The sequence below is a fragment of the Polistes dominula genome, unplaced genomic scaffold (genome assembly GCF_049000335.1).
Source record: "Polistes dominula isolate Pdom_NZ unplaced genomic scaffold, Pdom_raw_medaka contig_28, whole genome shotgun sequence".
Lineage (NCBI taxonomy): Eukaryota > Metazoa > Arthropoda > Insecta > Hymenoptera > Vespidae > Polistes > Polistes dominula.
Genome location: NW_028300879.1, coordinates 1,182,637 through 1,210,285, shown reverse-complemented (window position 1 = coordinate 1,210,285; position 27,649 = coordinate 1,182,637). Strand labels below are relative to the sequence as shown.

The 27,649-nt window shown below is 25.4% G+C and overlaps 6 protein-coding genes across 11 annotated transcripts; 1 reads left to right on the top strand and 5 right to left on the bottom strand.

Moving 5' to 3' along the window:
• Positions 1-860: 860 nt before the first annotated feature.
• Positions 861-3,449, bottom strand: LOC149033610 (transforming growth factor beta activator LRRC33-like). Its single transcript, XM_089172150.1, has 2 exons — positions 3,274-3,449; positions 861-2,653 (listed from the first exon to the last, which is right to left on the bottom strand). Exon 2 carries the CDS (start codon positions 2,643-2,645, stop codon positions 1,068-1,070), a length of 1,578 nt encoding a protein of 525 aa, XP_089028276.1. The 5' UTR covers positions 2,646-2,653; positions 3,274-3,449; the 3' UTR covers positions 861-1,067.
• Positions 3,450-4,420: 971 nt separating this feature from the next.
• LOC149033609 (uncharacterized) lies at positions 4,421-5,822 on the bottom strand. The gene has a single exon (XM_089173539.1). The coding sequence runs from the start codon at positions 5,819-5,821 to the stop codon at positions 4,421-4,423; it is 1,401 nt and encodes a 466-aa protein (XP_089029665.1). The 5' UTR covers position 5,822.
• Positions 5,823-6,837: 1,015 nt separating this feature from the next.
• On the bottom strand, positions 6,838-8,358 carry LOC149033608 (uncharacterized). The gene has a single exon (XM_089172010.1). It carries the CDS (start codon positions 8,345-8,347, stop codon positions 6,962-6,964), a length of 1,386 nt encoding a protein of 461 aa, XP_089028136.1. The 5' UTR covers positions 8,348-8,358; the 3' UTR covers positions 6,838-6,961.
• A 1,965-nt stretch (positions 8,359-10,323) lies between these two features.
• LOC107068551 (uncharacterized) lies at positions 10,324-12,056 on the bottom strand. The gene is made up of 2 exons (XM_015325070.2): positions 12,014-12,056; positions 10,324-11,860 (listed from the first exon to the last, which is right to left on the bottom strand). Exon 2 carries the CDS (start codon positions 11,843-11,845, stop codon positions 10,487-10,489), a length of 1,359 nt encoding a protein of 452 aa, XP_015180556.1. The 5' UTR covers positions 11,846-11,860; positions 12,014-12,056; the 3' UTR covers positions 10,324-10,486.
• A 1,243-nt stretch (positions 12,057-13,299) lies between these two features.
• Positions 13,300-18,757, bottom strand: LOC107068427 (uncharacterized). 3 transcript variants are annotated; one of them, XM_089171768.1, is made up of 5 exons: positions 18,616-18,719; positions 17,047-17,208; positions 16,695-16,961; positions 15,665-16,601; positions 13,300-15,043 (listed from the first exon to the last, which is right to left on the bottom strand). In XM_089171768.1, the coding sequence occupies exon 5, from the start codon at positions 15,026-15,028 to the stop codon at positions 13,637-13,639; it is 1,392 nt and encodes a 463-aa protein (XP_089027894.1). In that variant the 5' UTR covers positions 15,029-15,043; positions 15,665-16,601; positions 16,695-16,961; positions 17,047-17,208; positions 18,616-18,719; the 3' UTR covers positions 13,300-13,636. The 3 variants fall into 3 exon arrangements, with proteins under 3 accessions (XP_089027894.1, XP_089027895.1, XP_089027889.1); XM_089171769.1 differs by lacking the exons at positions 16,695-16,961; positions 17,047-17,208 and adding an exon at positions 18,222-18,285 and having other exon boundaries at positions 18,616-18,746; XM_089171763.1 differs by lacking the exons at positions 16,695-16,961; positions 17,047-17,208 and having other exon boundaries at positions 18,616-18,757.
• On the top strand, positions 18,587-26,877 carry Iru (E3 ubiquitin-protein ligase Iruka). Of its 4 annotated transcripts, none has more exons than XM_089171811.1 (9): positions 18,587-18,731; positions 18,879-19,089; positions 20,156-20,290; positions 20,458-20,609; positions 21,953-22,066; positions 23,306-23,466; positions 23,550-23,665; positions 23,762-23,859; positions 23,942-26,877. In XM_089171811.1, the coding sequence occupies exons 2-9, from the start codon at positions 19,006-19,008 to the stop codon at positions 24,030-24,032; spliced, it is 951 nt and encodes a 316-aa protein (XP_089027937.1). In that variant the 5' UTR covers positions 18,587-18,731; positions 18,879-19,005; the 3' UTR covers positions 24,033-26,877. The 4 variants fall into 4 exon arrangements, with proteins under 4 accessions (XP_089027937.1, XP_015180542.1, XP_015180541.1 ...); XM_015325056.2 differs by having other exon boundaries at positions 23,294-23,466; XM_015325055.2 differs by having other exon boundaries at positions 20,458-20,651.
• Positions 26,878-27,649: the final 772 nt, after the last annotated feature.

Genomic DNA, 27,649 nt, shown 5'->3' with positions numbered 1-27,649 from the left:
AAAAGAAGGTTCACAATCTCGTATTTTGTATTATCATATTTTTATTTTTTTTTTTACAAACTAGAAACTGATGAATATTATCTTAAACTAAAAAGAAATTTCGAATGTATCATATATTTATTTTTTTTATGTTTCGAGTCGCGTGAAACAGAATAGGTAATATTCTAAAAAGGAAATAGCAGGAGAAAGTAACTAGACAAAAATGTATATGTATAAATATATAAAGAATAATATAATTGTAAATACAATTTATATAAATGTATGAAATAAATTTAATACAGTACAATATTTAAATAAATATGTTATACTAATCTCATATAATATCATCTTGACATAATAGTATTATAGATAATATTTACATCAATAATCGTAGAATCAAATAAATACACATAATATATTAAAATGTTTGTAAAATAATGTTTAAATTTATAATTTCATATTTGATTTCTTGGTCAATAAATGAATCAAACTATTACTGTCATTATATATATATATATATATATATATATATATATATATATATATATATTTTTCTCAAAATTTCACTTTCAAAATTACATAGATACTTCTTTAAACAATGCGTTACAAATATTAAAATTGTTTTAGAAAAAAATTAATATCAACTAAAAATAAATACAATGAGTTTGCAGAGCTATATATAATACAGATTACAGATAACATGGATTATTAAATTATCTAACAATAAATACTAATTTTCTAATGAAAATAATTGGAAAGTAAAATTTGGAAAATTCGTAAAAACTAATTTACATACTTTTTTTTATTTTATGATAATAAATTAATGAAATTATTTACAATAAAACAAGAATAGACTAAATGTTAAGAATTATTTTTCAGATTAAACGATAATACAATGATCCTATGTTAATACATTCAAGAGTTATTCCAAATAAATTGACAGGTTATAAAATTTAAGTATTTATAGTTATTAGTATTACGTACTTATTCTCATTTAAAAATAAATTAAAAATATTTTTTTAGATACGAAACAATTAGTGAAAAAAAAAATCAGAATTATATATACACTATCCTACATGATTATTATTCTACCCGTTTCTTTGCTTCTCAGAAATTAAATATATGGTTGCATTTATCGGTAAATGTTCCAAAGTGCTAGAATTAATATAAGTAAAGAGATTACTTACGAAATGAACTTGTATTTTTGGTAAGGACTGACTAAGTTCCATAGATTCTATAAATTTGAATAAGTTACGTGACAAATCGAGATAATGAAGATTTCTTAAATGTTGACACCAATCTTTTGGTAAATGATTTAAACGATTATTCTGTAAAGATAAATGTTCTAATAATTGCAATCCAGAAAATGCATCCTTATGAATAACATCAATGAAATTATTATTTAAATACAATTTAGTCAAAATTGGCATTTTCACAAAATTCGAAACAATTTCGGTCAATTTGTTATAACCCAATGATAAAATTGATACGTTTGGCAAGGGATATTTCATGAAAAATGAAAAGAATCTGTTATTATCTAAATAAATCTTTTGTAATGAATTCATTTCTTCTAATGTAATATTGTCTAATTTGTTAGTTGAAAGATCAAGAGTAATTAAATTTCTCATATTTTCAAAGATTTGATCATTTATATGACTTATATTATTATCACTTAACGAAAGATCTTCCAATTTCGACATATTACCGATCCATAATCCTGTTAATTCTGATTCAAAGTCAATATTATAAAAATCAACGATACCTCTAATGTTATTTCCGTCTAGTATCAATTTAACTAAATTGGTATAAGTATGTATATCGACGTGATAAAGAACATTATTCGACATATAAAGATGTGTTACACTGTTGTTAAATATTATATGATAATTATTAAATGCATCCATAACATTAGATGATAAATCCAAAAAATTTAATTTAGGAAATGGTATATCAATTGTAGAATTAGAATTATACTGTGGATTATCTAACAGAATTATAGATGATATTTTGTTTCCACTCAAATCTAAATAACGAAGTTCCGGATACTTTCCCAATATTTGCAATTCTTGCTTAACATTATCTTCTTCATCCAAATTAAAATATCTTTGATTTGTGAATACTAATACTTTCAAATTGTCATGACTATCAAACGAAAAGAAATTCGGTAGAAAGTTATTAGCAAGATTTAAATATTCTAAATTCGGTAAACCATCGAATGCACCAGACTCAATATATTCCATTAAAGTTCCTTCCAAATGCAAACAGTTAATAAATGACGAATTATAAAATTGTCTTCCAAGTTTTTTTATAATCGATCCCGTAAAATTAAACCATGAGTCAAATTTCGAACAATTTATGTTTAAAATATTTTTCATAGTATCTGAATCCTTCATATCTGAACTTCCCCTATTATATTGTTCAAAAATATATAAATCCTGCTGATTTTCATCAGCATACATGTCCGAATTTTGGGAAAGTACTCTCCTTTTTTCATTTCTAGAGTAGTTAGTACAATTTATCTTATTTCCTGATATGTATTCATCATTATTCGTATTATTTGGTGGCGATGATGAAATACTCTCTTCGGTGGTTTCCGTTAGTCCAATTCTGAACAATGTCAGAATAATTATAAGTCCAAATGTTAAACCTAATGTTTGCTTCTTCATGATTTAGCCTGGAACATTAAAAGTATTCATTATATATATATATATATTTGAAATTTTATATAAGAAAACTATACACTTGACAATCAGAAAAATGCATTTTAACTCTATGATAATATTTTGACTATCATTGAATTCTAATAATTTATAAAAAAAAAAAAGGTATGTTGTATGATGTATGTAAAGATTTAAACAAAATAATAAATAATAAATAAAAAAAGATGCGTAATTAAAAAGGAAATATCCTGGTTTGGTTGACAGGTTAAAAAACTTATTTAAAACAAAGTATGAAAATTTGAAATATGTTTGTTAAAATTGGTCTTTATTCATTTAAAAATAAAATAAATTCAATATTGATTATAAAAATAATTATTTATAAATGAAAACATTAACAACAGAAAAAAGCATTTTTTTTTATTGCTATCGTGAGCAAACAGTAATTACTATAATAAACAAACATTTTATACAGTACACTACTGTATCTTAAAACCGTGTCTATTTAAATTTTCATAAATAATCGTTTAATTTAAAACGAAATTCATTAGTATAAACTAGTTTTGAAATATTTCTAGGACGATAGTTGATAATTTACAATTATGAATTATAATAACTTTGAATTAGATATATTTACCTGATATAATACGGTTGAACGAAAAATATCTTCCTTCTATTTTGATCAATTTTAACGATAGAATTAATAAACAATTAAAACAACGATTTATTCAAAAATACTTGTAAGGATTTATTTAACACTTTTTTTGATAATAATTATAAGTATTATACCATTAGGCAATTGATCAACTACTCGTTCTGCTCGAATCCGTTGACGTATTTATATCTGATTAGAACTAAATCTTCAAAACAAAATTAGCATCTTCACACCTTGAAGAGTGACCTGTTTTAATTATATCCTTTATCCAATTGTTATTTATTATATAAACTTTAGTTCGCGTTATCCTTAGAGAGATTATGATATATGTAAATTTGAAATGTTATAAACACAATTATACATTCAAATCTTTAATCAAATTTCAATTTACCTTATACTTAACGCCTAATATATTTATTTACTTTTTATTTATAATATTTAAATAAGCTAATAATATTACACAATTATTCATTCGTTCGCATTTTTGAATTTATCTGTAAAAATAATATCGGTGCCTAATCTTCAACGATTTTTAAATGTTGTCTACCCCTGGTATAAACTATTATCATCAACTAATGAGTAAATTTTTTGTTTTTTTTCCTTTTGATAAATTTGACATAATGAAATAAATAAAGAATGAAAACAACGATTTATCATATCAATAATCGTAATATTTATTTAACACATTATTATAACAATCTTTATATTTATTATACATTAGGCGTGTTTGATAAGCTATTCAGTTTTTCTATTTTTATCCGCTTGTTTATTTATATCTGATTAAAACTTTCACTTGAAAATTCGATTAGCTTGTTCAGCCCTTATCTTGACTCTTATTATATTTATATATTGTACTTTATCGTTGTCATTATTAATAAAATAAACATTCGAGAGTATCTAATTCATTATTCTTACAAATTATGATATTTAAAATTCATATAAACACAATCATAACTTTACAATCATTAATCAAATTATTTTCATTTAAAACTTACCTAATATATTCATTTATTCGTTGATTATAAAAATAATTGTTTTTTCTTTTTTTTTTTTTTTGGTTAATAATAATCTCAATTTGTAGAAATATTATTAAATAATAATAAATTATCTTAAATTAAATAAAAATCTGTTACGTTAAACATGTATAACTATTTATCGATGACAGATGAATAACAACGTTAGAAGGCATATTCATTAAACTCGTAATTTCGATCTGTGTGAAATTATTGTTTTCTACAAATAAATGTGTTAATCTAGAATAATTATGAATATACATTTTATCGATGCTCGGAAACAGATTTGATTTTAAATTAAGATATTGCAGATTTGTCAAATTTTGCATCCACAATATTGGTAACGTAGTCAAATGATTTTCTGCAAGATCAAGTTTTTCCAACATAATCATTTTTGAGAATGCCTCACTACTGGTGATAACAGCAATACGATTTCCACGCAAATTTAATTTCTTTAATAATTTCATATTTTGAAAATAATTCGTCGTAATATTAACAAGCTTATTATATGCAATTGATAAATCAGTCAGTGCATTTAAAGGAATTAAAAAATATAATGTTTCAAGAGAATTTCTATCTAAAGATAAACGTTGTAATGATTTGGAATTATAGAAAAATTTGGTATCAATATAATCTATATTGTTATATGATATATCTAAATCAACGAGAGTTCTACTGTTAAAATAACGAAATATTTCATAAACATCTTTGCACTTGCGTAAAGATAATATTTTTAAATTTGGATATTGAAGGAGAGATCCAAAATTCGATTCAAAATTATTCTCATTTAAAAATAATCCAACAATATTCTGTGGAAAATTCGTTATATCAATTTTGCCAATGTTCCTTTCCAAATATAAATATTCCGTTGATACAGGTATACGATCTAAGTAATTATTGCTCAATGCCATATCTGACAAATAAAGATACTTCAGGTTAGGGAATACATCATTTAGATACGTCGGTAATAATATCAAATTATTTTGACTAAGATCTAAATATTTAACATTAGGAAGGGAACTTCGTCTAACTGAAATTGTTTTATTCTTAGTTGAATCTAAATAATCTATAATTTCTTGATGTCCAGGTTGTTTGGCAGGATCTTTAAATGCTGTATAAGCTAAATTTAATGTAATTAATTTTGTATGATTAAATAATGGTAGAAAAAAATCGAATATAGTATCCATATAATTTTCACGAATATTGAGACAAGATAAATTTGGTACACCATTAAAAGCAATCGGAGAGATATAAGAGATTTTGTTGTTCTCGAGATTGATACTTTTCACGTGGTCGCTTATGATAAAATTATCATTTAATATTTCTAAACCCGAATTGACAAATTGAATAATATCTTCTTTCATATTGTTACATTTATCCATTGGTTCATCAAAGCGAAAACTAAGATTTTCCTCAAATTTTTCCGAATCTGATGATATCGATATGGCAAGTAAACATTGAATAATTCCTGTACTCATCAAAACCAATACAGTAATAGATAGATTTAAATTCCACATGATGAATACGAAAGATGACAAAAAAATGACTACAATTAGAAATACCTATAAAAAAAAGAAAAAAGAAGAATAAGTTAAATAAATAATTACACAAAAGAATAGATGCAATATGGTTGGGAATATAGAAAAGTTTAAGATCGTGAAGGGAGAATAAAGGAAGACAAAAAGATAGAAAGGAAAAGTAGTAGTTAATATTAGAAGAAAAAAAAGTCAGAAGCTTGTATATTCATTTTTACAAACATATTTAATATTAATTCACAATTATGAATAAAATGTATTTACCTGTATAAAACGAATAATCAAATTTCGTGTTCTCTTGTGTTTAATAACTTGTCACTAATAAAATGAATACAATGTGTTAAACATGGCTTACTAAAAATTAGTCTTAAGATTAATATTAAACTTTAATTTATACAATCTTTATATGTGTGAGTGAAATTGGGTCTTGATCAACTAGTCTTTTCACTATTTGATTAGCTATTACTCAATTAGATATACAAACTCATTTGTGTATTTATGTAACGTTTGAACTTTTCTTCAAAATTCGGTTAGCTTCTTCAAACCTTAACATGACCTATTTTATTTGTTTCCTTTGTCACATATCGCTGTTCGTTAGATTAGTTTTTTTTTTTTTTTTTTATATAACTAGCTCGTTATTCATAGAGATATTTCTATCAAATTTAAATTTACAAACACAAATATTATATTTTTCAACCATATGTCAAAAAAATTATCAAAAAGATAAAGTGTATACATTTATTGAGAAAAACAAATTCATCAAAGATCAGCTGTTAGCCTAATGTCCTAATTATGAAAGTATTAAAAGTGCAATTGCACTTTTTAAACATTAATAGTATTATATCCTTTATGGTGTCATTATTAATTATATAAACGTTGACAATGTTTTTTTTTTTTTATTTATCCATACAGATTACAATATAAATTGTAAACTAATAACTCACGTATAATTTTTACTCTTCAATCAAATATTATTTATTAAAACTCACGTAATATATTAATTTATTCGTTTATTATAATATCTATTTTAATGAATAATAATAATTGTAGATTTTTGCTAAAAAAAAATAATGTTTCTTATAAATGAATAAATTTTTGTTTAATTTAATATACGAAATTTGTCTACATTGTACATGTAGAATTGTTTACTGGTGATAAATGAAGTTGAACACTTAAGGGCAAATTCTTTAAAGTTTCAATATCGGCCCGTTTAAAACAATGATCTCCTAGAACTAAATTATTTAGAGGAGAAGAAGTATATATAGACATGCTTTCAATGCTAGAAAAAGGGTTTGATTTTAAATTAAGATAGCGCAATCCTATCAAGGTGTTCATCCATGAATCAGGAAGCTTAGTCAGACGATTTTCTGCAAGATCAAGTTTTTCTAACATCTTTAAGTCTAGAAATGCATCCTTATCGATTAACGCGATAAAATTTCCTCGCAAATTTAACTTCCTTAAGTTTTTCATATTTGTAAACAAATTTGACGTAATATTATCAAGCTTATTATAAGCAATCGATAGATCCGTCAGAGAAACGAAAGATTCTAAAAATAATATTGAATGAAGAAAATTTCGATCTAATGATAAACGTTGTAAAGATTCGGGACTTTTGAATAAATCTGCCTGAATGATTGATAAATTGTTTGACGATATATCTAAATCAACGATTTTTCCACTGTCAAAGGAAGGAAATATTTCAGCAAAATTATTGCATTTGCGCATAGACAATATTTGTAAATTTGGATATAAATTAGTAAATGCAAAATTCCATACGAAATTATTCTCGCTTATGTATAATCCACAAACATTTCTTGGAAAAGATGTTACATCAACATTGTCGCGGTTTCTTTCCAAATATAAATATTGCGTTGACAGAGGTATACGACTAAAGAAACCTTTTCTCAATGCATTATCTGACAGATAAATGTGAGTCAAATTAGGAAATGATGAATTGAGATACCTTGGTAATTCGCATAAACGATTGTCGCTAATATCTAAATGTGTAACATTAGGTAAGAAAATGAATGATTTTAATACAATTTTCTTTTTTGGTTCTGAAATATCTGGACACTTATAATCGGTGAAATTATCTTGATATGTTGTATGAGCTAAATTTAATTTTTTCAATAGTGTATGTTTAAATAATGGTAGAAAAATTTCAAATATATTTTCTATAGAATTATGACGAATATTGAGACAAGACAAATTTGGAACACCTTTAAAAGCATTCGGAAAGATATACATTATTTGTTTGTCCTCGAGATTCATAGATTTCACACTATTGCTAACGACGAAATTTTCTCTCAATATTTCGAAATTTTTTTTATCAATATCTACAATCCCGTATTCTGGATCGTCACAATTGTCCATCAATTCTTCAAACTTCAAACTGAGATTTTCTTCGAATTTTTCCGGAGAGGTTGATATAGATGTACCAAGTATACCATAAATAATTCCCATACTCATAAAAACCACCACAATGATAGACATATTTAAATTCCACATGATGAATGCGATCTGTAATTATACAGTAAATTTTGCTTATTTTTTTTGAATAATTTCATAAAGATTAATATTAAAAATAAGATGATAATATAGGAACAACGAGAGAAATTAATACAGTACAAGAAATATATAAGAAAATAATGTATAATATTATTCTGTCGTATAAAAGGAGATTTTATTTTAATCTTATCTTTAATCCCAACGATATTATTTCTAAATGATCTGAAGCCTAATAAAAAAGGGCAAGAAAGCAATTTTCAGAGAAACAAAAAGGGCAAGTAGCATTTAATACTTGAAGGAACAAAAGTGAGAAGCATGTACAGCATAACTTTTATATAAATATTTCATTTTTACAAACATATTTAATATTGATTTACAATTATGAATAAAATGTATTTACCTGTATAATACGAATAATCAAATATTTGTATTCTCTTGTGTTTAATAACTTGTCACTGATAAAATGAACACAATGTGTTAAACACGGCTTACTAAAAAATAATCTTAAGATTAATATTAAACTTGAATTTATACAATCTTTATATGTGAGTAAAATTGGATCTTGATCAACTAGCCGTTTCACTACTCGATTAGCTATTACTCAATTAGATATACAAACTCATTTGTGTATTTATGTAACGTTTGAACTTTTCTTCAAGATTCGGTTAGCATCTTCAAACCTTAGCATGACCTGTTTTATTTGTTTTCTTTGTCATATCGCTGTTCGTTAGATTAATTTTCTTATAGCTAGCTCGTTATTCATAGAAAGAATTATATCATATTTAAATTTATAAATAAAATTAATATATTTTTCAACCATGAGTCAAAGTTATCAAAAAGATAAAGTCATGCATTTATTGAGAGAAACAAATAACTTTAAATTAAATGTATTTAGCTATTTAATATATGTTAGATGAAAGAACTGTCTTTTCTTTTCAAATGAAAACTTCTTTAGAATGGGTGAGATTTGAAAAAATAAAACGAATCATACAGTTTCATTTGATATATATTGTAAAAATATTATAATTAAAAAATCCTACAATTATATTACTCTTGATACTTTGCATTCGTCTTATTCTCTCAAGACTTAGTTTTTTTGAAGGTTTCACTTTTAACACGTGTGTTCTGCACACACATGATTTTTTATTTTTATTTTACATAAAGTACTAAATATTATTCTAAAAATATGGATACATTAATTACATTATTAGAGTCTAATTTTTATCATTATTTATAATAAATTTTGATTTGTAAACGTTATTTAAAGTGTATTATTATTTCCTTTCTTTGTAATTATTATAAAAATGTGCGCCTGTATGAATGCAACCCACCAGTCACAATTTAAAAATGTTGCTTGCGAGCGTCATCTGTCGGGACGGATTTTTTTTCTGCCCAAAAGATAGGCAACCCGTCATACATACTTGTATAAACAGTTTTGACTGCAAAAAAATTCCGTCCCTGTAGATGGCGCTCGCAAGCCACACTTTCAAAGTGTGTCTGGTGGATTGCATTCATACAGGCGCGAATTTTTATAAATAAATTAATAATTAAGTAAATAATTACTAATTAAAAGTACAAATAATATTATAATAATATTATATATTAAATTATCGTCGAGACTTATTTAATTGAATGTTTCACTTCTAACTTGTGTCATATGCAAACATGCTTTTTTTTATTCTATATTTTCGTGAGCAGAATAAATAAATAACTTAAACAACGATTTGTCAAAACATAGTTTATCAAAATAAGATTTATTTAACACCCTTTTTGACAATCTCTAAATATTAGACATTAAATTTGATATTCAGATTCTGTTAGCATGTACAGACGTTAACGTTACTTATATTATTTATATTAACATTTGTTATATATTTGTTTTATTATCGTTGTTATTTGTTACATTAACATTCGAATATTATGCTTATTATCCTTTAAGAGTATGATATAGACTTTAAATTCATAAACACGTATAATTTTCAAGCTTGAAACAATCTTTATTTACTTTAATTAACTTAATACATTAATTCACTCATTGTTTATAGAGTTTATTTAAGCTAATAATATTACATATTTTTAATAATATTATACGTCTTATATAATAACGTATTATTTTAAATTTAATAAAAGGTGTAATAATTATTCAGGGATATTGTACTTTATCATATATTCAGGAAAAACATTAACAGTTGAAGGTAAATTTCTTAAACTTGCCATTTCGATCTTTGTGATATTATTGTTTCCCAAAAATAAGTAATTTAAAGGAATACGAGCATTTATATGCATGTAATCAATGCTAGAAAACAAATTCGATTGTAAATTAAGATAGCGCAATCCTGTCAAGGTGTTCATCCATGAATCAGGAAGCTTAGTCAGACGATTTTCTGCAAGATCAAGTTTTTCTAACATCTTCAAGTTTAGAAAAGCATCCTTATCAATTAACGCGATGCGATTTCCTCGTAAATTTAATTTCTTTAAGTTTTTCGTATTCGTAAACAAATTTGACGTAATATTAACAAGCTTATTATAAGCAATTGATAGATCCGTCAGAGAAACGAAAGATTCTAAAAATAATATTGAATCAAGAGAATTTCGATCTAATGATAAACGTTGTAAAGATTTAGGATTTTTGAATAAATCTGCATGAATAACTGATAAATCGTTTGATGATATATCTAAATCAACGAGTTTTCCATTGTCAAGATAAGGAAATACTTCAGAAAGAGTATTACATTCTTTTATAGACAATATTCTTAGATTTGGATATGAATTAATATAATAATTCTGTACTAAATTATTCTTGCTTAAAAATAACGCAGAAATATTTCTTGGAAAAGACGTTATATCAACTTCGTAGCCGTTTCTTTCCAAATACAAATACTGCGTTGTTGCAGGTATACGTTTCAAATAATCCGAATATATCTTATTATCTGATAAATACAGATGCGTCAAGCGAGGAAATAAAGTTTCGAGATACGACGGTAATACGTCTAAATTATTGTCACTAATATCTAAATGTGTGACATTAGGTAAGAAACCTTTTGATGATACTGATCCATATAGATACTCATATGTCTTGGTATACCTATCAAATGCTGTATGAGCTAAATTTAATTTCTTTAATGATTTGTGTGTGAATGATGGTAGAAAGTAGTAAAATATATCGGTCAAATTGTTCCATCGAATATTAAGACAAGACAAATTTGGAACACTTTCAAAAGCTTTCGGAGAGATATAAGAGATTGTATTATTCTCGAGAATAATACTATCCACATGGTCGCTAACGATAAAATTGTCTGTCACTGTCATCAAATTCGTATTATTTAGTTTTACAATCTCCTGTTGCTGCGTATCGCATTTGTCCATCGATTCTTCAAAATTCAAACTGAGATTTTGTTCGAAATTTTTCGGATTTAAAGATATAGTTGTAGCAAGTAAACAGGAAATCATTCTGCCAATAAAAACCACGACAATGATAGATTTATTTAAATTCCACATGATGAATATGATGATCTGTAATTAAGAAACAATGTTTAATATATTATATTTCTACTTCTTGTTTTTTTTTTCGAGTAATATGGAATAGAATAATATTTAACACATTAAACACCGCACCGACGTTATTGCGAGATTTTTATTTGTTAATAATATTAACATTATATTTACCAATATAATTTGTATGAGCAAATAACGTAACTACGGACAAACTTTTACGGACAGAGCGTATGTATTACGAACAGATAGGTTCTTACTTGATTTCACATGGTTTTATATCGGAATTAGTTACACCCCTTTGGAGAGGGAAGGAACTGAATGCAACTTATTAACCAATAGTAGGAGGGTCCACCCACCAGAATGACCTGATGGAAAAGTTTGTGTTTTTTGGGAAGGATGGTAGTGGGGGGTTTCTGGAAACATAAGGAATTTCTTTTCTGAATAGTACCCTTCTTACGTACATTGTCTCATGTTCATTTAAGTGTTGTATATCACTCGAAGAACTCGACAGTGGTATGTTTTTAGTTAGGCCAATATGTTTCGATGGCCATTGAGATGATTTGAAAATTTATGGCAATCATAAATTTTCTTCATCCTTAAGTAGAACTTTTTAAATAGACGATACCTTATACCTAAGGCCTAACATATTCTATGATATTTGATTCCATAAACTTATGGTATTGTTTTCTTCAACTGAAATTGAATATAAGAAAAAAAAATATATATATATATATATATTAAATATAAGTTATATCGTCTACAAATGATTTGGTACCGAACAAATAGGATAGAAACGTTTGCATCAATATTTTAACATTACTAAAATGATCTCTCATGCAAAAAAAGATTCTTTTTTCTGTCTCTGAATACGCTTCGTATTATATTTATCAGCAGAAATAAGAGATATCACAACACGTGATAGAACGTCAATGTATGAGTTTTCTTCAAATGCGAGTAAAGACAGTCTTAATCTAATATCTAAAGTATAATATGCGTATTATCCTATATATGAATATTTTAAATAAAATAATCACGAAACGCGTACTTCGAAGCATGAAAGAGTCTTTCATCTGTATCTAATTAAGTTTGACAGAGCACATTTGTATTAATAGAAAAATATATCAAATGCATTAATAATAACATACACATAAGCGTTATAAATGATTATATATTTTATATATTTATTTCATCATTTCTTTTGAAATAAGTAATAAGAAAATATTTATAAACAAATTATTTTCATACAAAAACTAAACGCAATGAAAAGAAATCAAATGAAAATACAATTTTTTTCTTCTTAAACTCCTTAAATATATATATATATATAAATGTGACTATAAATTTCAAAGAAAGATTTATATATTTTACAGAACTTCAATTTTCAGTTACAATACTGTGAATTTTCAAATAATTATTATTAATGTTTGTAATGAAAATTAACTTTCTGCTACAATTAATTACAGTTAACGTAAAAATTCATAGATTCTTGATGATTACATATAAGTGAATCATGTAAATGATTTACATGTAAAATTTACATAATGATTATTAAAAAAAAAAAAATAGTTTGTTTTCTTATTTATTGTTTTGAATAATTGCAAAAATTTCTGCCAAATTTTCTCGTACTTTTTTTGCACGATTTTTGATACCAATACCAATTTTAACAATCATCAAATACATTAAATCTATTCCTTCTTATTTCTAAAATATAATTCAGCAAAAAAATAATATACATAATAACTATTATTACGGATTTTATATATAATAATATAGATTATTTTGAATGTAATCAAATTAATTTTGATCTGTTCTTGAAAAATTACTTATTGATGATAAATAAACTTCAACGTTTGTGGGTAATATCATTAAACTTTCTATTTTAATACTTGCAAATTTATTTTGTTGCAAATATAAATGACTGAGATTTGAACGAACATATATAGACATGCTATCAAGGTTAGAAAACAGATTTGATTTCAAATTAAGATAATTCAATTGTTCCAAATTATACATCCATGATTCAGGAAGCTTTATCAAATTATTTTCAGCAAGATCAAGTTTTTCTAACATTTTCAAATTTGAAAAAGCATCTTCATCGATCGCTGCGATACTATTTCCACGCAAATTTAATGTAATTAAATTTGTGTTATTAGTAAAAAAATCCGTAGTAATATACTTAAGCTCATTATTAGCGATCGATAAATATTTTAAAGAACTTAAAGGATTTAAAAAATATAATGAATTGAGAAAATTTCCATCTAAGGAAAAACGTTCTAATGATTTCGCATTTTTGAATAATTCCGCTTCAATATAAACTAGATCATTTTGTGATATATCCAAATCAACGAGTTTTCCCTTTTCTAAAAATTGAATAATTGTAATAATATCATTGCAATTACGAATAGACAATACTTTTAGATTTGGATATAAATTGGTAGGCTTGATGCTCCAATATAAACGATTATGGCTTAAAAATAGAGCAGAAATGTTATTTGGAAATGTAGTCAATTCAAGATTGCCGCGGTTTCTTTCTATATATATATACTCCAATGTAGCAGGTAAACGATTGAAGAATATACTGTTTAATTTATTATCCGACATATAAAGGTGCGTCAAACGAGGAAATGATATACCTAAATATTTCGGTATTTCCACTAAATTATTGTCACTAATATCTAAATGTGTGAGATTGGGTATGGCATCTTTTGTCACTCCTTGTTCAATTTCCTTATCGGAAATTAGTGGATCCATATTCACCGAATAATCTAAATCACTTTGAAATGTTGTATTAGCTAAATTTAATTTCTCTAATGACGAGTGTCGGAATGATGGTAGAAAGTTGTAAAATATATCTGTCAAATTGTTCCGACGAATATTAAGACAGGACAAATTTGGAATAGCATTAAAAGCATACGGAGCAATTTCGATTATTTGATTGTTTTCAAGATTTATAGATTTCAAGTTGTTGCTTGAAATAAAATAATCTCTCACTACCTTTAAACCCAAGTTAACAAGGTTTACATTCTCCTGTTGCTGAGTATCGCATTTGTCCATCGGTTCTTCAAACTTCATACTGAGATTTTCTTCGTAATTTATCGGATCAAAAGATATAGTTGTAGCTAATAAACAAGAAATCATTCTGCCAATAAAAACCACCACAATGATAGATTTATTGAAATTCCACATGATGAATATGATGATCTGAAAATTAAAAAAACAACAACGTTGAATATATTATATTTCTACTTTCTGTCTTTTTAATATTTAAACAAAGCGACAATAACAAAAAGTAATACAATTAAAGATATATAATAAAATAATTTTGAGTGTGTACAATTCATTTCAATGGATATGTTATTTTAATCGCAGTTATCAAACAAATATATAGTACAATTTTGTAAAATACTTCGTACTTGGTAAATCTGTGCGAAATATTACTACTAGAGACTCATATAACGATTATAAATTTAATATATTTATAATAATTTTCAAACAAATTGAGATTATCAAAAAAATTCCCCCTTATTTATAAAAAAAAAAATATAGTCGGTTTAAAAAGACAGTAAAGTACTTTTTTTTCTCCCTACTATGTGAAAACATTTTGTTTTTTTTTTTTTAATAAATTCTAAAAATATTTCATTTTTAATATACTAATGTTTCATTAAAATGTAATCTAATTACAAAATTTCAAAATTTATAGAAATTAAACAAAAGAGACAGAGTTTTCCAATGTTTCTAAGACAATGGCGTCGCAATAAGCAAATCTTTTTTAATGTTAATTCACAATTATTAATTAACGACTTTAAATTCAAATGTATTTACCTATATAATATTGATGAACGAATTTGTTTATTCTTTTATTCGATAAATTTTCACCAATAGAATGAATAAAAAGTCTAAACAACGATCAACATTTATTTGACACTCCTGATTTCTTTTTTTTTTTTTTTTTTAACAATCTTTATACATGTACATTAGACACTCGATCAAATATTCGTTTTGCTAATCACTTCCGCTTGTGTATTTATATATCATTGGAACTTTCTCTTCAAAATTCGGTTATCATCTTTAGACCTTGGCTTGACTTCTTTTATTTATGTCCTTTATCTTATCGTTATATTTCATATATATCATATATATATATTTAAATTCATAAAAACAAATATTTTTCAACTGTGTATCTAATTTTACCAATAAGACAAACACAAACATTTATTAAGAATAACAAATTCAAAAGATCTGCCGTTTACGTAGAATAAAATCAAATTTTGTCTAACGAATAAATGAAGTAATAACGCTTATTCTCATCATTTAAATGATTAAACGAGATTTTGTACAAATAAGAGCATTGATTTTTTATTAATATTTTAATTACGTTTATTTCAAATTAAAATATGAACGAACAATCGAGTATAACGCTAGTTACGATTACAATTATAACACTCTACTCTCTGTCTCTATCTCTCTCTCTCTCTCTTGTGAAACTAAACGTATTATTTTCTTCATATTTTTGTTTTCTACGATAGAAAATTCGATAAAACGAAGAGAGAGAGAGAACTCATATTACTACAACAGAGAGAGAGAGAGAGAAAAAAAAATATATGAAATATTTAATTCAATCAGATTTTTTGTCAACGTAATTTTCTTCTGTACAATCGTTGTGCTGTAAATCTGATGATTCTGACTTAATTCCTGTTTCTTCAATTACAGGAAATATGGGAGTATTTTCATATCGATCTTTTATGTGCATCCATAATCTCTAGAAAAAAAAGATATTTAAAAATTAATTATGGTTTTTATTTTTTTTATTAATTAATAGATACTGTTATTATAATAGTCTGAAATATTGAACCTGTTAACCGGGGAATTCCCTTTTGTTATTATTTATTTATATATAAAATACAAAAGTTTGTATCTTGTAGCTTTAAAGCAATTGACGTTTGACGTATTTATACGTCCCACACGATTAACAGGTTAAGCACAAAATTTGTTTACAAAATCTATCAACCATATGGATTTTTGAATAATCAAAATTCAAATTCTAAATTGTAATTTGATTTGTAGTTAATCATTATATAATATCTTTTTAATTTCTCTGATAATGCATCACTGATAAAAACTGTAAAAAAAAAAATCTCTAATAAAAACCCCAAAAAAAAAAAAAAAAGGAGAATTGTTAAAACAAATTTACATATATCACTCACTCCATCGTTTATCCACTCAAAAATGGATTCGCAAAGATAATCATAGGTTCGTTCAAATATAACGCTCGTTACAACTATACCAAGAGTAAACGTAGATGTTCGTTTAAAAACATATTGATAAAGTAAACGTTTTATCATTTTTCTTTCAAGACCTTCGATGTCCTGTAGTCCAAAATATATTTAATATCATAGATGGATATCTTAATGAAAGCATTAAGACGATTCTATTATTTTATTGATAGATTCAGTTATAATCTTGGATTCATTGTTCAATTGTTTAGGTAGACATTAGTAAAAAAAAAAATATAGAAATGTTGAAAAAAAAAAAATGGACGTACATATCTTCAAAAAATCGTATCGTTTGAACTCATTTATTGTTACTTATCGGATTAGTTAATAGATCTAATTTTTGTCTATAAACAGGAAAAATATATGTGATATTAAATTACTATATATATATATATATATATATATATATATATATATATATATATCGAAATATTATAAATATTAATATTTGATTTTGAGAGATTGAGTCAAGTCCAGGTATCGTATCAAAGAATATAGAATTATACAGAACATTGCAAGAGTACTTTTTGAGTATAAAAATCATCTTAGTTAGAACCGGGACCACTAGAGGGTGATAGTAGGTACTTAACGCGATGATGATCTGAATTTTATCAATGAACGGTATGAGACTATCAAAAAATACAATATTCTATCTATTATTGTGAAAAGTGTTGTACAATAAAAATAATCTTGCGATGTATTTATAATTGTTTATAATTTAATACGAACAAATTTGCGTTATTATCACAAGGTAATCTTAAATACCAATACGACTCAGTCGATAACTAGGATATATTCTTGAATGATATGATAATGAAATATTAATTACTTGAAAAATATATTACACAACTAAAACAAATACGAAAATAATTCTTTCGTAAGTCATTTGCATTATTTTACAGTAGCACGTAAAACTTCTCGTTAATATTCTCTCTGAAAGTATTTCCAATGGAAAAAATGTTAAACATATTACAACAAGGTTAACAAAATAATTGTATTTCTCGTCATAAATATTCATTAGGAATACTTAAATAAATTGAAAATAATTTGAAAAAAAAGCTATGAAATTGATTTTGATCAGAATGTAGTTACCAACATTTACGTACGACACTAGTGATGAGATTGCTGAATTCTTAATAAGCAGAAAGTGTAGAAATCTTTCTTGATGCTCTATGAATAATTACGAGAAAATTACTATAAAAAAAATAGATATATTTATAAATATAAGATCTACGTAAAAAAAAAAAAAAGAAAAAAAATAAATATATATATATATATATTATTTTTAGCAATGACCAATTTATTTTGTAAAATAACAAAAAGTAAAACAAATAACTAACTAATGTTGGTTGTCATACAACTACCAATTGGATTGGTTTATTTTCATGGATCAATTTGAATCGACCAATAGAAATGACGCATAGAGAAGAATAATTTAATATGCTGACGTATTATTGAATAAAAGTGGCGATCGGTATATAAAATGTCAAAAACGATTACCTTCAATTGATAAGAACGACTTGGATGGACAATACAAAATTATGTCGTTGTAATCGCATAAGGACAACGACGACAACGACAACGCGACGACGACACAACGTCGACGACAATAATGGGTAAGTGTAACGTCAATTTATCGATTACAAAACACAATCTTTCCATTTTTATGAGTAAATATCTTGACTGATACATTATTGCATAATTTACTGAAACAAAATGACGCCATCTAATAATAATACATATGACTATTGCACACATGCTAGCCATCCTCAGAGCAGGAACTTAGTATCTCGAAGTTACGTGTAGTTTATGCCATCTACTTCTGCTATATGAGTCAGACTACGCACTTTAGGAACTAGGGAAGAAGAGAGAGAGAAGGACACGTAAAACATGGCTGAAGCCGTTGTAGACGGGACTCCGGTGTCCCGTTTTTATTGCCATAAATGCATCGATGAAATTGAGTGTTTGCAACCCGTAAGTATTCTCTAATGTTACTTGTAGTTGATGTAACGCTTATACGTGCTTATAATATAATCAGCGAAAGTCTAACATCAATCTGCAAGTTGTCACTATAACCATGTGTAAAATCCCTATCCCCTTTCCCCTCTATCAGAAACAATGCTATGTTCTTCAATGTTCGTACTTTAATAATCTTCAAGAATCTTCATTGGCCACTAAAATCAAACTTTTCATTCTTCAAAAATAAATACTCCATTAATTACGTTATTAATCCATAGACATATAACATCAGATTAAAAGGCAAAAGTCTATTTGTCGTTAAATACCTTTTTATTTTCCGACGTTAATGGTCTCTATTATCATGCAACGTAAAACGTTTATGTACATTTTTGGATCAGTTCATGCGTCCATTCTAACAATATTAATATCATTCTTTTCCATACTACGTGATGAAATTTTCTTTTTTTTACACTGTCTGTCAAATTGACAGTATTGTCATAGGCATAAATGACAGTTAGTTAATACCTTATTTTTATTTATTTATCTTGTCCTACATATTACAATACATAATATGAAAAAATTAATAACTATAAATATATTAATAAATAACAATCTTTTTATTAATAATATAAAACATGATAATAAAAAAAAAAAAAATAATAATAGAGTTTTGAAATATAATGCGTTTACTTGTCATTTTTATCAATGAAATACAAATAAAGTTTTCTGTGTAATATGTATATATTATTAGTACTATATAGCAATATTTGTACTTTAGACTCTCTCTGTCATGTCCTTGAAAATACTTATATATAAATATATATATATGTATATATTTTTGTTTTTGAAAAATAAATATTTATAGAAGCTGCTTTATATGTAATAAAATAATTATTTCGAATACAAAGATCATTTTATTCTTGAAGGTTACACAAGGAAGAAGTTATTTTTGGATATACATTTCATTTCTATGAGATATGTTATATTATATAGCTATTAATCAATTGTACTATTAACAATTATTATAATCTTCATTAATTTTGATAACTTTAACTAATTAACTCTCTTAAATATTGAATAGGATTATACTTGTCCAAGATGTTCGTGTGGATTTATAGAAGAATTGGAGGTTGGAACCAACGACAATGGTTCTGGGATGGATATAAGCGGAGAAGACCTAAGTGATATTGATATTATTGATATGCCAGCCTATAATGTGAGTCGTATAACTTAGAGTTTCTTTGAATTATTAACAAAAATTGTTATCTATTGAAATAAATCAAATATTTCAATTTGAAAGATACAAAATATGATGAAAGAGGTATTATTAAACGATACAAAAATACCATTGTATAATCTTACTTTTTTTCATTATTATTACAGCGCTACCCTACTGATCGTGATTTTGTAGAAATGATATTGGAATCTCCTACCCTGAATATGCAACCACGTGCAGGTAACAGAAGCAATACGTTAGAAGGCAGAAGACGAGTTAGCTGGTCACGCAATACACCAGATACTCGTCGCTCTGGCAGGTACACTGCACTTCCTTCCCGCACTGGGCTTCTACGCCATCGGTATTCCATTTACTGACATGATAACCCTACAAGGCTCGTATGATTAATCTGACAATAAATTAAGTTTGTTAAGGAAATTAGTCGAACAAATTAATTGAGTACATATCAAATGATAATCAAAACAAATATTTAAGTAATTAATATAAACTAATTCAATTATTTTTGTTTTGTTTTTTCATTTCAATTGCTTATGATTAATCATACAACCTTATGCACTCACCTATCGCCAGCTATTTATAAAATCATTTTTTATTATTTATTTTTTTAACAATTTTGACGCACCAATTGTATTAAAAAAAAAAAAAAATTAATATAATTGCTTTTAGAAAGTATTTCTTAATATATGTTACTTGTATATTGCAAACATCTTAATTACGTAAATATAAATAATATATTAGTTTTTAGATTGAAGCATGCTTGAAGTACAACATCACATTTTGTCATTATTAATACACTACATTATACGTTTTGATTTATTTGATACAGCTACAGTATTTTCATAGTTTATGATATTGTTTCAAAATATTTCATTCTTTGAATGTTATATATTCATAGAAGTGAAATACTTCATTTCTATTGATTGATTACATTAAGCACAGCTAACGATAAATTCTAATCATTATTCTTCCAAATTAAATATCATAAGAAAATGTTTGTCAAGCATAATTTTGATATAATAAATAAGGCTTGAAATAACTATTAATATATAAATCGACATTGCATTCTTTGCATTCATATTAACAAACACATATATGTACCTACAGAGTTTATGCTTATAAACTTTTATGAAACGTATATATGCATATACATTTCATAACATCCAAAGGGTTAATAGAAGAAAAAAAATATATGAAAATTCTAAAGTTTACAATAATTTAATAAATAATATTTGTATAGTGAAAATAATAAAGTACATATGTGTGTAGGTGAGTGCTATACTGTAATGTAATTTACCAAGTTTTGTTGTATCTCTTGTTATGCTGTGCTGTGCTGTGTTGTATTCAAATATACACACAAATGAGTCAAACCACTTAAAAATATATAACATATATTTATTGAAAATAAAAATGTCAACAAAAAGAAAAAAAGAAAAAAATTCAATGAACTAATAGAAAAAGCTAAATAATCATATTTCAAAAAGTTTACACATTTTCTATGCTTTACGTTGCATTAAGCTTTATAATACTATTCTGTGTACATTAATAAGTTTACTTAAAATAAAATAAAAAAATAAAAACTTTCTTTTTGCACAATATTTAACATTATGCAATAGTTAATAATTCAATGTATTGATTTGACAGCAATCGTGCAAGACAAGAAGCAATACCTATTGAAAATTTTATTCAAGACTTCATACTTAATCTGTCAGGAGCTGGTCTAGGCCATCCAGTAACACAAGATGGACAACCACCTGTGTATGTAGTGCTTCCAAATACATTTTTAATATTACAATTGCTTATCATTAAAAATCAAAGTATTTTCTTTTTTTATCTAATACACAATTGGTCCTCCCTCCCTCCCTCCACCCCCTCCCCTATTATTATTATTTATATTCTGATGATAGTTGTGCATGTAAATTTGTTCAATATTTTTATTAAGCATTCTATTTTCTATGCTGGCTTTCTTAAAAATGTCTAAACATTTTAGTATTATTTTATTTATTATTTTTTCTTTTGCAATTGATTGCTTGAATTATAATATGATTACAGTGATGATTCCCAACAAAAATCGGACTGTAGTATAACTAACTTAACAGCTTGATATTTCGATTGTTTATAAAGTAATCGCTCTACTTACTACTACTTACATTATTGACTATTTACTCTATTTCACATGTATGTATTGGAGCTTTCTTCTAATAACTCGCCAACTATATTTGGAAATTATTTGTGGATTTTCTTTCTTTCTTTTTTTTTTTTTTCTTTTTTTTAACAATTCTAGCTTTCTCTCCCTCGTATATAAAAAAAATCTTGATCTTCCAGTTTGTATACAAATGGATTCAATACAATTCTCACTAATTAAATTGTTGAATAATATTCGTTTATGTATGTTTATTAATGTTAATACATAAATGACTATTGCCAGAAACAATAGTAAAGCCGATGAACTGTATAAACAATCGAAATATCAATCTATAGATTTGACTTTATAAAGTCAATTATACTGCTGCAATGTCCGAATATTTTTGAAAGTCACTATATATAAATATAGTAACTTAGGACAAAATTATTTTAATATCCATATCTATATATATATATATTGTCAGAATTATAATTTTGGTAATATCATTTAGTCATTTGAAAAATAAAAATATTGTAACAAAGAGCACTGTAAAATATCACATAAATAAGTTATAAACATTGACAAAATAACTGGTTATTTTTACAAAGGATATGTTCTCTTCATGATGTAAATTCACGTGTTTGCATATATTCATGAAATATGTACTAATTAAAATAGAAGACATTCGTAATATACCATTTTATGTGCTTGTCCTCATAAGATCACAGGTTAGATTTTAATTTTGCCTTAATATTTGTAAAATTCCAGATTATTTCAATCATAATGTCAATCACTCAAAACGTAAGCTATTGTCTTTTTATTTTATATTAGTATTACTAAAATAAAATCGAATAATATAGATTCAATATTAGACTGTTCTTGGGAAACCCTGGAGATTATGTTTGGGGTCGGGATGGATTGGATGCTATTGTCACACAGTTATTGAATCAAATGGATGGAACTGGACCACCGCCATTACCACAAAAACAAATTGACGCTATACCTAAAACAGCAGTTACACAAAGTCAAGTTGGTAAGTTATGATACTTCATTGTAAAATGCCATTAGTATTCAAATCATTTGTAAATTTACTATAATATATTTTTGTTTACACAGATAGCAAATTACAATGCTCCGTTTGCTGGGAAGACTTTAAATTAGCTGAACCTGTTAGACAACTTCCGTGTCAACATTTTTATCATACTCCTTGCATCGTACCTTGGCTTGAACTTGTAAGTATTTTGATAATATTTTGTTCTAAATATATTTATATTATGAAATGATGATGTTATTTGTTGCATATTATAATTTTTTTTTTTTTTTTGTAGCATGGAACATGCCCAATTTGCAGACAAAGTTTAGGTGATCAAAGTACTGCAGAAGCAAATCAAGATACTGTTAGACCTAGTTTAGCTGCTCTCTTTAGGTATGATAACAATTTATTACAATGAAATGTACTTGGTTCAAGTATCTAATTACTTACAATGTATGTCTATTATATTTTACAGGGCTGCTAATGAATCTAACAGTAGCAGATCATCATCCACTTCATCATCAACTGGAAGTACCTCCAATAGTGATTCTTCTAATGAAATGTGAGATTAATTATTAAATCTTGATGTTTTCCTATAATGTAGAAAAAAAAAAATATCATTTTCCGTACTACAAAACCACTTTAAACATAAATAACTTTGGCCATGGATAAAAATTATATTAAACTCGTGTTAACGAATTTTCCTAATTTTTTGAGTGAAGAAATTAATTAAAATTATAAGTCATAATCTGGCAAGAATTTGTTTGCGTCCCTTAAAATTTGTCTGAATATAATTTAAAGCAAACTTCTTAAACAACTGATGCATACATATACATACTATAGTTTCTATAATGTAACAATAGCAAAGTTATAGCATATACTTTGATATGATAATGAAAAATATTTAAAGGTACGATGAAAGAGTAAAAAATCATGCAGTTTTTACAAGCGAGTCCAACACTGCTTGTAAGAAGGTACGCTATTGCTGATTTAATCGTATGTACTAGTAAATATGTGATAAAATTTGTATCATAATTGAGATATAGAAAATTGATTACACAAAAGAAATCTAATTCTCCATTAAGTTTTCACATCATAGAATTATTAGTAAAACCACGTAGAACATTATAATAATAATAATAATAATAATATATCAAACAATTTTCTTATTTAATATGAAGATTAAAGAGAAAAGCTTAATTCATTTTATTATGTGCTTTTATAGCTTTGATCATTATAATTTAATTGTAAAGAAAAATATCTAATTCAATGCTTTTTGCGGCAGAACAGTTAATATAATATGACAATATGAATGAAGTATTATTATATAAAAACGCTACAATCTACTAGTTTCCAACATAGATCATAAGATTAATCGAAACACTTGAGTTGTTTTTTTCTTTTCTTTTCTTTTTACACTAGAGATATCAGAGTTATTTTGAGTAATTTATAATATACAGGATGTTTCATAAATGTCAATGTTTCAATAAGTATATAATACCCTATTTAAAAAACATTCTATGATCCGGGAAATTTTTTTTTATTAAAATATAATCGATTTAACTGTTGTTCATATCTATTGGCACAATTTTAAATGAATTACATATTTATTTTAATAGTATAATTATGCAAAATGATTTTCTCAATATCAAAACCTACTGAATATCTTTGACATTATTCCCAAGAACAAAACATTAAATTGCATCAAATTTGTTATGTTTTATATCGATGAACGTTATTAATAAACATTAAATAATGTCAAGATATAATGCATAAGTTGTATAACAGTTTGTATTTGAAACAAATTTGTATTCCAAAAATTCCATTTCCTTCTTTGAAAATTATTTTGTAATCATGTGTAAGTAGTTAAAAACAAGTGAATCAGACAATTGTAGATATATTTACTTTGTACAATACTCTGTACTTATTTATAAATATATCTCCTAAAGTATTAATATGCATTTATGAAACTTCCTGTATAGATTTCAATGAAATATGCTTAATTATATGTTTTACTGAATATTAAGCATAATATATGTACGACTCAATTTCATTATAACAAGACTACAGAACACGATTGGTGGTGTAGAAGGATTAATAAAGAAGAAGATTAATATTATTGAAATCTAATAATTATATGCAATTGTCACATTTTTGTTGCATAAAAAAACAACGTTGGGGAATAGTAGAGAGTAAAAGAAGACATACGATAAAATAATTGCGCAATACAAAGGATCAGGAATTGCTTTGCCAGTATTTGGAGATTATAATTTTAACTTAACGTTATTAAGAGACAAACAATTGCTAGTGAAACTTTTATAAAATGTGTAGTGTACAGTTACTAAGCATTATATAATATACACATCATAAACACACACACACACACGGACGCGCGCGCGCGCGTATATACATATATATATATATATACACACCCAATATATATATATATATATATTTATAATATTTAACATAATGTGGATGCGTACTTAGAAGTTGTATGTAATTAATAACATAAATGTCTATATTTATGATCAAAGTTAAAGTGTGTCATACGATACAAATTTGCAAACGCTCATTTTCAACGCTGCATACAACGGTTACAGCCATGTTTTTGTTTCCTCAAAAATCATGTAATAAGATCATTACGTGTCCAAAAAATAGATCAATGTTTTTGTAATAAAATCAAAAAAGAAAAGAAGAGATAAATATTGTGCGTTTTATAAGCTCGATGTACATCACAAAATATAATTTCATAATTAAACTATTATTTCACATAATATAATCTCTTATTAGATATGTTTGACAAATTTGAAAACAAAAAAAAAATGATTTATATATATATATATAATATATATGATCATGAAGGTTTGTTCGATACAATTTTGGAGAGATAAGCAATTTTGTAAAAATTTTCCAAAAATAAAATCGTATTGTTTGAATTTTGATAATAATTGATCATTACTGGCAAAGCAAAATAATTCAATTTATAATAATAACAATTACTCCATCTGCAATTTTTAGTTTTAAGGTCTCTTTAGAATATTTATCGTTTTGCGATTTAATCATGTTTACATACTTGAGAGTGATTGTTAACGATTTGATTTGAACATACATGCATCGATAGATCGATTTCATGGAAATACTATTATAAATAATTTCGTATGAGTGACAAGCACTCAGATTTCATTCAGTTCTCTTTATCTATTGCTACGTGGAGTGTCAAATTAATGACATTATTATATGTTCTGTTATAACAAAAGATACACACAAGGTTTTAGATTTAATTTTGTCATCTATAGTCTAAAGTTTCCTTGACTTATATATTTATTTACTGTCATTGCTTTAAATAATAATTAAAAAAAAAAAAAAAAAAAAAAAAAAAAGGAAAAAGAAGAAGAAGAAGAAGAAAAACACTAAAACATTAAGGGATATCAATTTGTAAATGTATGCGTTTACTAATGCTAGATAATTTTATTTCATAATATAAATGAATTACGTTTGCAAAATTCATTAAATATAAAAATTCTGCATATTTACTTATTACACGACCAATAGATTGCTTTATAGTTAATGATTCTGTAAATTGTTAGAATACAAAGAAATGTTATATTTATTCGTGAATAAAATAAAAATATATTAGGAAAATATCAGTTAATAAATTGTCACTATAAAACCTCAAATTTATTTTGAAATTATTTTCATAAAATGTTATGTATTTATGTATACATTAGTGACAAATTTATTAATGAATTTGTCACAATTTATTGTATTTTTTCTTTCTTTTTTTTTCATAGATGTACACTCTACAATATTAAAATGGTTATGAAAATAAAATAAAATAAAATAAAAATCAAGAAAGGATATCATAAACTCAAAAAGGAATACATTTATTATAATGTGGAATAACTTTTTTTCTACGATTAAATTCTTCTCCCTGAAAGGTGTAAATATCATATACATGATGGACATGTTTATTTTACGATCCATTTATTAAAAATATGCGCTAATTCACAATGCGTATTTCATTACTTTCAATTAGAATAGAACATGACACAATTATTATATTGTCTTCTATCTACGCGTTCAGACATTTCTAGCACATAATTCTGAAAATATATATATATGTGTACATATATATATGTATGTATGTATGTAGGTTTATATATAATATATTTATATAAAT

Bases quoted from the DNA above. Each gene is read 5' to 3' on its own strand.
- LOC107068551 (XM_015325070.2), bottom strand. From the start codon at position 11,845: ATGTGGAATTTAAATAAATCTATCATTGTCGTGGTTTTTATTGGCAGA.
- LOC149033610 (XM_089172150.1), bottom strand. From the start codon at position 2,645: ATGAAGAAGCAAACATTAGGTTTAACATTTGGACTTATAATTATTCTG.
- LOC149033608 (XM_089172010.1), bottom strand. From the start codon at position 8,347: ATGTGGAATTTAAATATGTCTATCATTGTGGTGGTTTTTATGAGTATG.
- LOC149033609 (XM_089173539.1), bottom strand. From the start codon at position 5,821: ATGTGGAATTTAAATCTATCTATTACTGTATTGGTTTTGATGAGTACA.
- Iru (XM_015325054.2), top strand. From the start codon at position 19,006: ATGGCTGAAGCCGTTGTAGACGGGACTCCGGTGTCCCGTTTTTATTGC. The intron at 20,652-21,952 runs GTATTCCATTTA...TTGATTTGACAG, and splicing joins ACTGGGCTTCTACGCCATCG to CAATCGTGCAAGACAAGAAG. The intron at 23,666-23,761 runs GTAAGTATTTTG...TTTTTTTTGTAG, and splicing joins TCGTACCTTGGCTTGAACTT to CATGGAACATGCCCAATTTG.
- LOC107068427 (XM_089171763.1), bottom strand. From the start codon at position 15,028: ATGTGGAATTTCAATAAATCTATCATTGTGGTGGTTTTTATTGGCAGA.